General features: G+C 39.0%; 1 protein-coding gene across 5 annotated transcripts in view; it reads right to left on the bottom strand.

Moving 5' to 3' along the window:
* The window catches only part of rtn1a (reticulon 1a), a 234,042-nt gene that overhangs the window by 117,416 nt on the left and 103,635 nt on the right, over positions 1–12,991 (bottom strand). For 4 of the 5 annotated variants that reach the window (XM_043697266.1, XM_043697267.1, XM_043697269.1 and 1 more), the window contains 2 exons: positions 6,108–6,782; positions 616–1,428 (listed from right to left, as the gene is read on the bottom strand). The exons of the other annotated variant lie outside the window; for it this stretch is intronic. In XM_043697266.1, coding sequence (XP_043553201.1) covers positions 616–1,428; positions 6,108–6,782 — 1,488 coding nt within the window. The remainder of the gene's footprint in view (positions 1–615; positions 1,429–6,107; positions 6,783–12,991) is intronic. 5 annotated transcript variants of the gene reach the window in all.

Here is a 12,991-nt window from a genome sequence, read left to right as displayed (position 1 = left end):
ATCAGTCTGCGGAAATTAACAAAGATTAACATAAAATAATATTAAGTAATTAAATATGCAACCAATGTCAAGCAATGCTTTGAAGACTTCTAAAAGGCAAGTTGTGAACAGATGCATTATCAACTTTAAATTATGATTTGGAGATGCCGGTGTTGGACTGGGGTGTACAAAGTTAAAAATCACAACACCCAACACCAGGTTATAGTCCAACAGGTTTCATTGGAAGCACACTAGCTTTCGGAGTGATGCTCCTTCATCAGGTTGTAGTGGGGGGCTCGATCGTAACACAGAATTTATAGCAAAAATTTGCAGTTGATTTACACATGAAAGAAGTGAAACTATCACTGTATTCTAACAGATGAAAGGCTTAACAGACAATCAATTTTTCAATGTATAATTTCAGTTACATCACACTGCAAATTTTTGCTATAAATTCTGTGTTACGATCGAGCCCTCCACTATCACATGATACAGGAGCGTCGCTCCGAAAGCTAGTGTGCTTCCAATTAAACCTGTTGGACTATAACCTGGTGTTGTGATTTTCAACTTTAAATTAGTGACATTTGAAGATGGTTTAAAATAAATTATTAATATCAGACTAATGGCGAAAGTTACCTGATTTCTTATTGAGTACCAGTAGAAACTGCTCAGAAGTAATAGGCTGGCTGTTGTCGAAATCTTTTCCAGTCTTGGCTCTGTCTGAGGATTTGCTATCACTTATTTTTCCAGCTGTTTCTTCAGAGACTTCTTCAGAAGATGGTTCTTCAACTACTACTTCAGGTGTAATGAAAGCTTCTGTATAATCGAGGGGGATAAGGGGCTCAATAGTGGCTACCTCAGTTCCATTAGAACCTTTGAGAATAGAAGTTGCAGCATACTCAGCTAATTGACTTGACTGATGATCTGATTCTTGCTGGTTGTCCATTATCAAGGCTTTTTCAGCAGACTCTTTCCCCATGCTATTAGATTTCATAGGGGAGCCTTGTTCTCTTTGGAGACTCTCTTCAGATGCTGATGAAACATCATATGGATCAATGATGAGCTCACTGTCAAGCTCAGCTTCACGTTCCTCCCTCAAGATGCTATACTGGACCGAAGAAACGGAAGAAGGTGGAGTCCCACCAGCCTGTCTGAATGCCATATAGCTGCAATCTTCTGCTTCTTCCACAGACAGTGATTCATCTGGTACTACCTCTATCTCAGAATCTCCAGATTCAGCACTGCTGGCCTCTAGATCTAATGTCATTGCTGGTAGATTTGACAAATTCTGTGCAGACTCATCTAATTTTGTTAAGGCAGCACTTGGGGAGGTCTCTTCTTCTGTGGTATTTAAAGAAAAACACTGAGTTTGCTCTGATGTCTTGCTGGCAACAGGGTGTTCCTCCTCCAGAAAATGGTAAGCAGCTTCAATCTGTGAATCAGACTCTTCTGCAATCATAAATGCAGACAGAAAATATGCTCAGTGAGCACCCAAAGTTTTTTTTTTGCTGCTGTAATAGTACATCAAGTTTATTATCAACACCACATCTGTTAAGTTTTGCATTTTTAAAAGCTCAGTTGTATGTCGAGGAAGGAAGAGCTAGACTGAAAATGCATCCTCGTAAAACAGATTCTTGTTGCAAATGGACTTTTTAATCTCATAGCCATCAAGTTGGTGGGCAAGCATTCTGAAACTACACCTTGCTTAAAATGCTCTTTGGCTGGTCTTACGGATGTGTACAAGAACAAGCCAGCAATGGTATTGCCACTAATCTTTTCTCTACCCATTTTAGGGAGCTACTATAATATACATCTAATATTTGCCTACTTAACAACAGAGTGTAACAGGAAATTCAACAATTGGTCATGCCAAATGTGGCTTTCCCTAATAATTCTACATGCCTATTTCTAGTTCTTCATTTAAAGTGCTAGTGAATAATTTAGTCTACCTTTCATGGATGCTTTTTCCAGTACTGTCCCACTGAATATTATAGGCATGTCAGATTCTACTCACTGTCATAGAAGAGCATTTAAAAAGGAAGGCTCTGCATTAACTTTAACAACCGAAGCTCTAGTGTCACCATCAGGGATATAAAACTGGAAACTTTACATGCCCATCTAACTTCAAGGTACTGTACACAATTCCACTGACCCAAAGACTGACTGCTATGCTGTAATTATTAGAAATGCCCTGTTTGAATTTTAAGAGCCATTTAAAAAAAAACAAAGGTGTATTTAACTTTAAAGTCCCTCTATAAGTCAGGAATCAGGAAATGGAAACTTAATTTGATACAGCTAAGCATTCTCATTCTTAAATTGCAGAGGGATGTGGTTTTCAAATAGATGGGCTGATGTCATTTCACTGAAATACTTCCACTATTTGTGCACATGACAGGATATAAATTCATAAACTTTTCACATTTTTTAACTATTTTACAAACAAAAATTAGAGGGACACTCAAACACTTTAAAAATTGTGTATTTCATCCCTCTCTATTTTATAGAGCAGGAAATTAAAAATGCACAGTAGCAAGTTTCCAAAAAACAGAAGCATACTGGCGCCAGGCAATTTAGGGAAACATATTGGATGCTTCTTTTTAAGCTAAATGCAATTACAATAAACCATGAATGAATATCAGTAGCAATGAAGGTCAAATCTTAAAGGAAAATTATTTACACTTTCAATTAATTATTTGTACTAAATAAATCTTTACTACCATTATTTATGATAATGCTGGGAACAACATGCAATGACATCAGTTGAAAATACTGGATTAAGAGTAGCACTGGTGATGGCTTTAAATACATCTAAGCAAGGTACAATACCAATCCAGTTTTTGGCCAAAATAACACAATGTATATCATGCACGTCCTCTGGAAGCGTTGGATTAGTATATCATACACAAATGTGTGAAGCTGGCAAGAAGAGACAGCAAAATAGTCTTACTGTGATGCTGATCATGGTTAGATATTCTGTCAACAACCATCAAGGCTCATATGTGAATAGTACAAGAAATGGATCAGCATAATGGAATTTTACCCCAGGAAGAAATCAATGACAAAAGAAGAGAAGATATGAGGAGGAAAACTGGTAGGAAAGTAAAGCTTTCAGGGTCATGAAAGTTGAGAAAGAAAAGAAAAACAAGGAATGAATGCAATTTCCAGAAAAAAAAATCAGCATGGTGGCTCAGTGGTTAGCACTGCTGCCGCACAGTGCTAGGACTGGAGTTCGATTCCAACCTTGAATGGCTATCTGTCTGGACTTTGCATATTATCCAAGTATCTGCCGGGAATTCTGCCAGGTGCTCCTGTTTCCTTTCAGTCCAAAGATGTAATGGTTGGGTGGATTGGCCATGCTAAATTTACATAGTGTCCAGGGATGTACAGGCTAGGTAGATTAGGCACTGTAAATATAGGGATGGGCAGGGAGGTGGGATGCTCTTTTGACGGTCAGTGCAGACTTGGTGGGCTGAATGGCCTCTTTCCACACTTTAGGGATTCTGCGACACATAAAAGGTGTAGCAAAGCTATATTACCATGAGGAAGGTTTGTTCGCCAAATTTAATTGAAAATTTAAATTCAGAGAGTTTCTGGAGTATGTTGGAAATACAATCTTATTAACACTAAATAAAAAGCACTATTCAATTGGTTGAGGTTGTAAAAGGTCAACCAATTTTGAGGTGCACTCTTCTCTGTTGTAGAAAACATGGTACATCTAAAATTTAACTGGCACAGTAACTTATAAAAAAAACACAAATTAGAAGCTTAAATAGTCATTTGGTAGTAGAGAACTTAGTAATATTGAGAAAAGACACATTTTGTCAAAACCTTTCACCTTATACTCATGTGCTCTTCATGTAAATTGTCCTAATATAAAAATGTCATTCACTTTTACGCAGGATGGAAAGGGTGCGCTGATTGATTGGAATGTGGATTCTGATCAGTAGAGGCCTTGCCATGGACAATGTACCAGTTAGATGATGAATAACCATTAACTGCCAAGTTTTGTTTTACTTTAAACCAAGTTGACTTTGGTTGGTCAAGATGAGGAGGAGCTGGTGTTGGATTGGGAGGACAAAGTTAAAAATCACACCACCAGGTTTTAGTCCAACAGGTTTATTTGGAAGCAAGTGATTCCAAATAAACATTTTGGACTATAATCTGTTGTTGTATGACTTTTAACCTGGTTGATCAAGGCATTGCCCTAGAAATGAACAGAGAATGGTGATTACTCTGTTCAGCTGAAACAGATGCAGCTTCTTCTGTCTGCAAAGAACAGGGCCTTCTTCATTAATATATGTAGCTTCCAAAACAAACAAATGCACCACACTGACAATCTTAAATTGGTTGTCTGTGTAATTCTTAGCACATTTATCTAAACGCAAAATCACATCCAAAATTTGACATGATGTTTGAAGTTGTGCAAATGCAGACTGGTTGGATAGAGTCAATACCTTTCGTGTTGTGAACAAGCAAAATGAATACGTTATTTGACACGATCCAACAGTCTGTCAGATGTGCAGTTGACATAGTAGCATCACTGGGAGTAGAAATTCCTATAACGTTCAGTAACCTACAGCATAGCAAGAAGCAGCATAAAACAGCTAGCTTCACCTGTCTAAAATGTTTGAACTGATAATCTTTAATCTGAGGTAAACGGTGCACTTTTCAGGACCAACAGTAGCAGCCTTAGGACTGTTCCTGAATTGACATGATGTGTAGCAAGAAATGATCTGATCAAGTTAACAATTATCCCACAGGATGGCTTTGATGCACCCTATTTCAGCATCAAGTTTGCACAGTGAACAAGTGGCTTGGGACCTCTGACAAGATTGATGAAAAGACCAAATCTTATAACATACAGAATCCCACACACCAATGAAGAAAGGCTTGTGGTAGACAGCAGTCGAAACCATCTGATTATTTTCTCAAAGAGCATATCAAGGAAAGGAAGGTCATTTGAATATTCCATTTCAAAGGTGAATTTGAGTGCAGGATGGATCCCATTGAGGATGCGTAAGGAAATTCTTGCATGCATATTTGCATTCTTCAAAGAAAGCAAATATGCTATCATACTGGAAATATTCAAGGAATAGGAAAGGCTTCAACAAAATGTTGTCTTTTTAGACCACTCAGTGATAAAGGATCTTCAACACAAATTCATACAGGGAAAACATGCAGGTATAAATGAGTGTGCCTATCATCACTGACCTAAATTTTAATGTTTTTATTTAAAGGTGGGTATCTGATCACAGACTTTTTAACAAGAACTATCCTTGCTGAGTCCTGAAGAGTAACTTTTTTTTGCTGGTAATCCAAAAACAGAATCAGTAACTAGCGGTTGGCAGAGTTAATATTAATTCAATAGAAATTAAGTGACAAACCACTAGATTAAAGTAAATCTGTCAAGACGTCTGCATTAAAAAATATGGTCAAAAGTGGTTAAGTCACCTGTGCAGTTTTAACTAGCCTGGTACATTAAAATCATCTCTAATTTTTAACATTTATGAGTCAAAGAGAAGAGAAAATAAGACAAGTAAAGAGAGAAAGAGAAAGAAAGAGGCAGTTTTTTTCATTATTCAATTTTATTTTTTTTTAAATAAAGTGGAAGCATGAAAAAAAACATGAAAAAGACTAAGAAAGGAACAGTGGAAGTTACCTGACTGAGATAGACAACATGCATTTTAAAAATCGGTTTGCATCGATTAAACATGCATCAATCACGGTGGACTTGTGTGAGCAAGGACAGGGATGCATAGTTTTTCATTTAAATTTCACATTTTTTTTGTGTCCTTTCATACTGTGCTTTCAGTGACCATTTTTATGCCATTTCATTTTCTTTCTTGATGGTGAAACCACCCAGCTATATAAATAGGATGGTCAAATAAGGAACAGAAATATCATGGTAAGTTACATTAAAGCCAAATATTTACAAATGTTCAACTTTTTTCCAAAAACAAGCCAGGTAAAAGGGAAAATGAAAGATGTTCAAGTTAAACAGAATATCAACATAGAGAAACACACACACACACCAAACAATTACTCTAGTTCAACAAACAAAGAAAATTTTGGAATGGTGTGTATGCACACTGCCAACTTTTTAGAGTAACTCACATAACATTTGTTACCTGAGCTTGAGGGAGTAGGCGTTTGGGAGATTGGGCTGTCATCATCTGGCTCTGATACAGTCACAGTTGGCACTACATCGGATCCTTGTTTTGGTTTCATGTCTTGTTCACGCTGAGACTTGCACCTGCTATTGGGATCTACTATGGTTTCTAGCTCAGTAAGCAAAACATGGGCTGGTGATGCACATGTATCCACTGTGTGAACGTTGTGCTGGGTGTCCTCCATTTCCCATTTCTCTGAAATGTCTTCATCTGAAGGCTCTTCCACATATGGTGCAGTCGTTGATTCCTCAGGACTCAGACAAGGGCTCATTTCTTCTATCAATTTTATCTCCTCAACTGACTTTTTCGGAGCTTCTGGGAAGGCTTCTATGTCAGCTGATGTGTCATCTAGGAAAGACATTTTCTCTTCCCAGTGCATCTTGGATAACTCCTGAACTTTCGATTCTTCTGAATGACACATATCAATGTAGTTTTGGAATTCTGTCTTCTCTGCCCCAACAGGGTCCACCAAAGCTTTGGCCAAGTCAATAGAATCCCCTGGTACCATCTCTATTCCGAAATCTGAGCTGGTCATACCGTGAGACTCAAAGCTTAGAACTTGTCTTGTTGTGCCAATCTCTGGACTATACTCTTCCAAACCTGTTGAGCTAACAAGTGATCCTTCTGTAACTTCTAAAAAGAAAATGAGAAAGATGGAACAATGATAATTGTGATTTTAGCTCTTAATTCTGCATTTAATCCAATACTGTAATTTGTCCAAATGGTTTATGTGAGGTTGTGTACTAACAGTTCATTGAAGGTATTCTCCTTTACAGCAAGATTCACACAAGTAAATTGAAGCAGTAGCATCAATAATGAAGCACAGGCGTAAGAAACTATTGATACAACAGCGAGCTTCTTTAGAATGAAGGCCAATTTTGTCCTTAACCGATTTCAAAACTAGTAACGGTATGTGTTAGAAATCAGTCTTCATATTAAAGGAAATATTGTTATAATACTGTTTTATTGAAGGCAATACATAAGTTTAAAATGCATAATTAAAATCAAGAAGAGGGCATGCAACAATAAATAGCACAATTACAAAAGGTAATTGTCACTGGAGAACATCCTAACACTTTACAGCATGTTTTAGATAGTAAAAGGGCACAGTAATGCAGAATATATTTAACTGTTATCTACATAGTTAATTGTGATATGCATTACAGAAACCTTTTCATTATATAGACAGCCTTGCCAAATCCAAAATGTTTGATACAGTACTTCAAGTGTTTGACTTGCCAGCTACTGAAATTTCATGATCTGTAATTTTATTATTTACATTATTAAAATTATTAACCACACAATAAGGGAAGAACATTAACCTAATTACTTTTCTAATGTTCCTGCTGTATTTATTTTTCTTTAGGTTCAAACTTTCATTTTCTTCCTGATATCTAATCTTTATTTCTTCATTTTAATGAGATCATCTTACAGCAACCTATTCCATCCTTTCTTGATTACACCTTCTCCTCATTTCCCAATACCATCAAATCTTAAAGTGAAATGAATACTGTTTTGCTTTCTTTCCTTGGTCTCCATTGTACATATACATTGGAATGGTGTTTCTCATCAAAAACACTGCTCTTCATCACTGATATTAATAAGAGATGGTTCTTATAGTACACTTCTGGTTTTACTTACCGATATTTTTAGTTAGTTTAACAGAGACCTACAATATATATGCATGTTGATGACAAGTTAGGGCTGACCAGAATTGGAAAAACACTCTTTGTCACAGTTTTGGCATAAAAAGTGCATTAATCCTTTATTGTATGTCTTAAAAATCTGGATAATAAAGTAATGAAATAGGGGCCTTTGAAATGTGGATGCTAAATATTCCACATATAGACCATAAGACAACCGAAGATGTATTTGAATTTGCAAGAGCAAATCTTATTCTTTTTTGAAATAAAAGTGATATCCAGAAGACAAACTATTAGTCTTTCAGCCACTTGATCAGAGATACAGAGATCTCTTCTCGAGAAGAAAGTAGAGAGCAGCACACCCATGTGTATTTGGACGACAGATGTCAGATTTGTTGCAGATGAGCTATGGTGAATATGTCAGAATGGCTCAAGACAGACAAGGGTGGCATGCCATGACAGCAGATCTCCTGGTGACAACAGCTGCAAGCAGCAGCGATCTTTTCTTGGAAATAAAACTCTTAAATATTGGCAAGGAACTGCAAATGATGAGGGAAGATCTGTAGTCTGCCAAACAAGACAGTTATCAAAAGGAGTGCTAATGACATTGCTTATAATCATTAAAAGTTTAAGCAGAGAATATTTGAATCAATGAAAAAGTTAAACATTAATATTTTGTACTTGCAATCAGGGTGAAATGAAAGAAATGTGATCTTTGTCGAGAATTACTGACACTACTGCAACAGGCAGAATAGAGGGACAACATACTTTGTTTAACATGTATGACTGGTGCAAGAAAATTTAACAAGATAGTTTATTTGGAAGGTCTTCGATCTGGTATTTGAGAACCTTCAAAATGCTTCCTACAAGTCTGCATTGAACTCACCTCATTCAGCAGAAAGCCTATTACACTTGCAGCCTCTGGCAGTATTTTACCCAGAGCAGCGGAAGGCACTTCTCATTCGGGAAGCTCAGCAGCTTTAGCTATGGGGTTGGTGCCAGGCAACCATCCCTTGGACACTGTGGCTCCTCATCCACTTTGCTGAGACATTCAACTGTGGATGTACTTGGTCTGCTTGGCATGTTGAGACTGCTGTAGCTAGTGCTGCTGATGCTATGGATCTATCAGTCCATCCTATTGGCTAGCAGCTCGTTAAAATGAGGCATTACCCAAGAATGGAATGCAAGTCTCAATTAAAGCGATTAACAGGGCTCCAAGCAGTAAGCTGCTGCATGGTAATGGTCGGGATAATGGGTGGATTTCTTGCCACCAAGTCCAATCCTATGCACCGGATGACATTTTAGCCTACAAAATCTAGGCCCAAGTTTCCTTGATATCATGTCAAAGCATAGCTGTGAAAACAAAAATCATATTTTCAGCTGCTATATATTCTCAGGGATTGACCCTAAACCCAAGCACAGGGGTTTGCTATGGTTTAAACATCCTTCTTCTCATGCATGTGGCAATGTACTCCAGATACTATATGTCCAAGGCTATTTGCAGTCGAATCTTTGGCACCTGGTGGGAAGCTCATTCCCATTCACGTTGCATGACTTTAGTTCCCCCAAATTATTGTCATTCAGTACCACATGCTCACAAGCATTGATGAATCCCCTGCCCATGTAAACAAATCTGAGCTATCCAGTTTCCTCATTCCTCACTTCACATAATATGATTAGTAATTAGTAATCCTATTATGGTTATGATTGAATTTACTCTGCAGTTCAAGAGTGGGGAGACAGCATCAGAGGGAATGCTTTTTTAGCTGAATAAACGCAACTACAGAAGCATGATGGAGGGGCCAGGTAGAATTGACTGGGAGAGGAGCCTAGCAGGAAAAAGAGTGAAACAACAATGGCAAGGGTTTCTGGGAATGATTCAGGAGACACAGTAGAGATTCATCCTGAGGAAAAAGAAGCATGGTACAGGGAGGATGAGGCAACCCTGGCTGACTAGGGACGTCAGGGATAGCATAAAAGCAAAACAGAAAGCATATAATATGGTGAAGGGCAGTGCGAAACCAGAGGATTGGGAAGTTTACAATGATCAACAGAGGGAACGAGAAAACAAATAAAGAGGGAGAAGAATAAATATAAGGGTAAGCCAGCCAGTAACATAAAGGAAGAGTTTAAGAGTTTCTTTCGATATATAAAAGGGCAGATGGAGTACAATGTTGGGAAGTGTGAGGTCATGCACATTGGTAGAAAGAATTGAGGCATAGACTATTTTCTAAATGGGGAGAAAATTCAGGAGTCTGAAGAGTAAAGAGACTTGGGAGTTCTAGTCCAGGATTCTCTCAAGGTAAACTTGCAGGTGGAGTCAGTGGCTAGGAAGGCAAATGCCATGAGGGCATTTATTATGGGAGGACTTGAATTTAAAAGCAGGGATGTACTTCTGGGGCTCAATAGGCTCTGGTCAGGCCACATTTGGAGTATTGTGTGCAGTTTTGGGCCCCTATCTCAGGAAGGATGTACAGGCCCAGCAGCATGTTCAGAGGAGGTTCACGAGAATGGCCCCAGGAATAAAAGGCTTATCATATGAGGAACGTTCGAGGACTCTGGGTCTATACTTGATGGAGTTTAGAAGGATGAGGGGGGATCTAATTGAAACTTACAGAAAATTGAATGGCCTGGATAGAGTGGATTTTGGGAAGATATTTCCATTGGTACGAGAGACTAGGACTCAAGGGCACTGCCTTAGAGTAAAGGGAAGACCTTTTAGAATGGACATAAGGAGAAACGTCTATAGCCAGGGAGTGGGGAATCTATGGAATTCACTGCCACAGAAGGCTGTGGAGGCCAGGTCATTGAGTGTATTTAAGACTGAGGTAGATAGGTTCCTGATTGTCAAGGGAATTAAAGGTTACGGAGAAAGGTGGGAGAATGGGAATGAGAAACTTTCAGCAATAATTGAATGACAGATCAGACTCAGTGGGCTGAATGGCCTAATTTCTTCACCTATATCTTATGGTCTTAAATCTTTCCTTCTCCTCCTTCATTCTAAAGATGATAACTTCAGCCTATTACGTCTTTCCTTACAGCTAAAATTCTCCATGGATCCTAACATCTTCAGTATTCTCTAAACTGCAATCACATTCTTCCAATGTGATTGGACAGCCTGATGACCAGGCTGTGTGCAAACATCTGTGAACCAGTTTGTAATACAGTTCTAACATAACCTTGCTGTTCTTATAACTTGGCTAAAAGATGAAAGTATCTTATAACCACATTATCTCTCTTGTGCTACAACCTTCAGGGTTTTGTGGACATAAACTCCAAAATCTTCTGTTTAGTACCCCACAATTTATAGTACTTTACTTTGCCTCCAAATCCTGAATTGAATTCTAATTGCCTCATTTTGCAACTACATCTTCTCTTGGTGGGCTTTATGCTCTCAATGCCATTTACACTGGTTTTGTCTGTTAACATTAAGGTGGTTGAAATCCAATATTATTTTTCTCCTATTGTTTTTGAAATTTACATTACTTTGCTGACTGATTTTCTCTGCAATTCAGGTCATTAAACTGACCTGTAGTCCTGAGTTGCAGATCACCTTCTTTTGTTATACGTCTCACAGTCTGTCAGCATACCTCTCAGAGACACATTTCAGTACATCTTTAAGAGATATGCTCATGCTATCATCACAGCATCATATAAGGTGTATATGGAGAGGTAAGGACCTAGCGGTATTATCACTAAATTAATTCAGAGATCCAGGTAATGTTCTGGGTACACAGGTTCAAATCCTACCATGGTAGATAGTGGAATTTAAATTCAACAAAAAAAATTGCTAAGACTATAATGAAGACCATGAAACTAATTGTCAGAAATACACATCTGGTTCACTAAAGCCCTCCAGGGAAGGAAATATACCTCAGCCATATCAGGTCTCACCTACATGCGACTCCAGACCCACAGCAATGTGGTTGACTCTCAAATGCTCTCTAAGCAATTATGGATAGGCAAAAAAAAAAACTGGTCTGGTCAATGATATCCACATTCCATGAATGATTTTTAAAAATCCATCTTAGCTCAGGTCTCTTTAAGCAAGACACATTTCTGGAAAACATGCTGCTCTGTGTAACTTACTAAATTTTACCAGTCCAGACCTGCTGGGTTGAATCTTACAATATTTTGACAAAAGTGTCATTTTAGTTTAGGAGTCTTCTCTCCACGAGGCCTAGTGAATGTTTCACGCTATTGTTCCAAACATACTTCATTAACTACCTAGGTGCAGAAGAATAGACGTTTCGGGCATAAGGCCTTCATCAGGAATGAGGCTCCTCATTCCTGATGGAGGGCTTATGCCCGAAATGTCAATTCTCCTGCTCCTCGGATGCTGCTTGGCTTGCTGTGCTTCTCCAGCACCACACTCTCAACTCAGATCTGCAGCATCTGCAGTCCTCACTTTCTCCTCATTGACAACCTACCCTGTTCCCATGGGAGCCCTTGGCCAAGAACCACCAACCACTGCCAAGATATCTCAGAACAGACCATCATCCTTAGCATCATATATAAAAGGTTGGTGCATAAACAATCGAGTGCTGGTATTCCAGATCCACTCTGTACAGTTCAGGACATCTGCCTTGGCCATGGCTGGGATGGGGAAAATGGCACCCTTTTTTTGGACAAGATGGATAGAGTAGTGCACAATGGGGTTGTCTACTTTCCCCAGGACTGGTAGTGAAGGGGATGACACCAGATCCTAACAGCCTGGACCGAGGTTGCCACCCATGTCAGTGTGGTTTCAGCCACTTGGAAGAAATGCCAGCATGTAAGAAGAAGAAGGTCAATGACCATTGTCATTGATAAATACCATCTTCTTCTCTTTGTTAACTCACACTTACTATTTCTGCTCCGGCACCAAGATCCATGCTCTACCATTCTCACTATTCAGTGCAACATCCTTTCTCACTCCCACACGCCTAATTCCTCCATGCTACTAACCATGCATGGCCTCTATGTCTCCTACACACTTACTCTGGACAGCTCATCACTTTTTCCCCAGGGACACAGGGGCAAGGACGGGGTCAGACGGTGCGTGGGGGTGGACAGGGTGGCAGGGTGGGAGCGGAAGGGGTTGGGGAGTGGACGGGGGGTGGGATCTCGCGTGCGGTGTGCTATTGCGTAGTCTCCTGAATGGGGAGCAGACGTCACAGAAAACTCTGAGCCCCGGAGGAAATCAATTAACCAAATAAT

This window comes from Chiloscyllium plagiosum, chromosome 10 (genome assembly GCF_004010195.1).
Source record: "Chiloscyllium plagiosum isolate BGI_BamShark_2017 chromosome 10, ASM401019v2, whole genome shotgun sequence".
NCBI classification, from domain to species: domain Eukaryota; kingdom Metazoa; phylum Chordata; class Chondrichthyes; order Orectolobiformes; family Hemiscylliidae; genus Chiloscyllium; species Chiloscyllium plagiosum.
The sequence above is the reverse complement of the archived record's forward strand: the minus strand, read 5'-3'. Positions and strand labels throughout refer to the sequence as shown.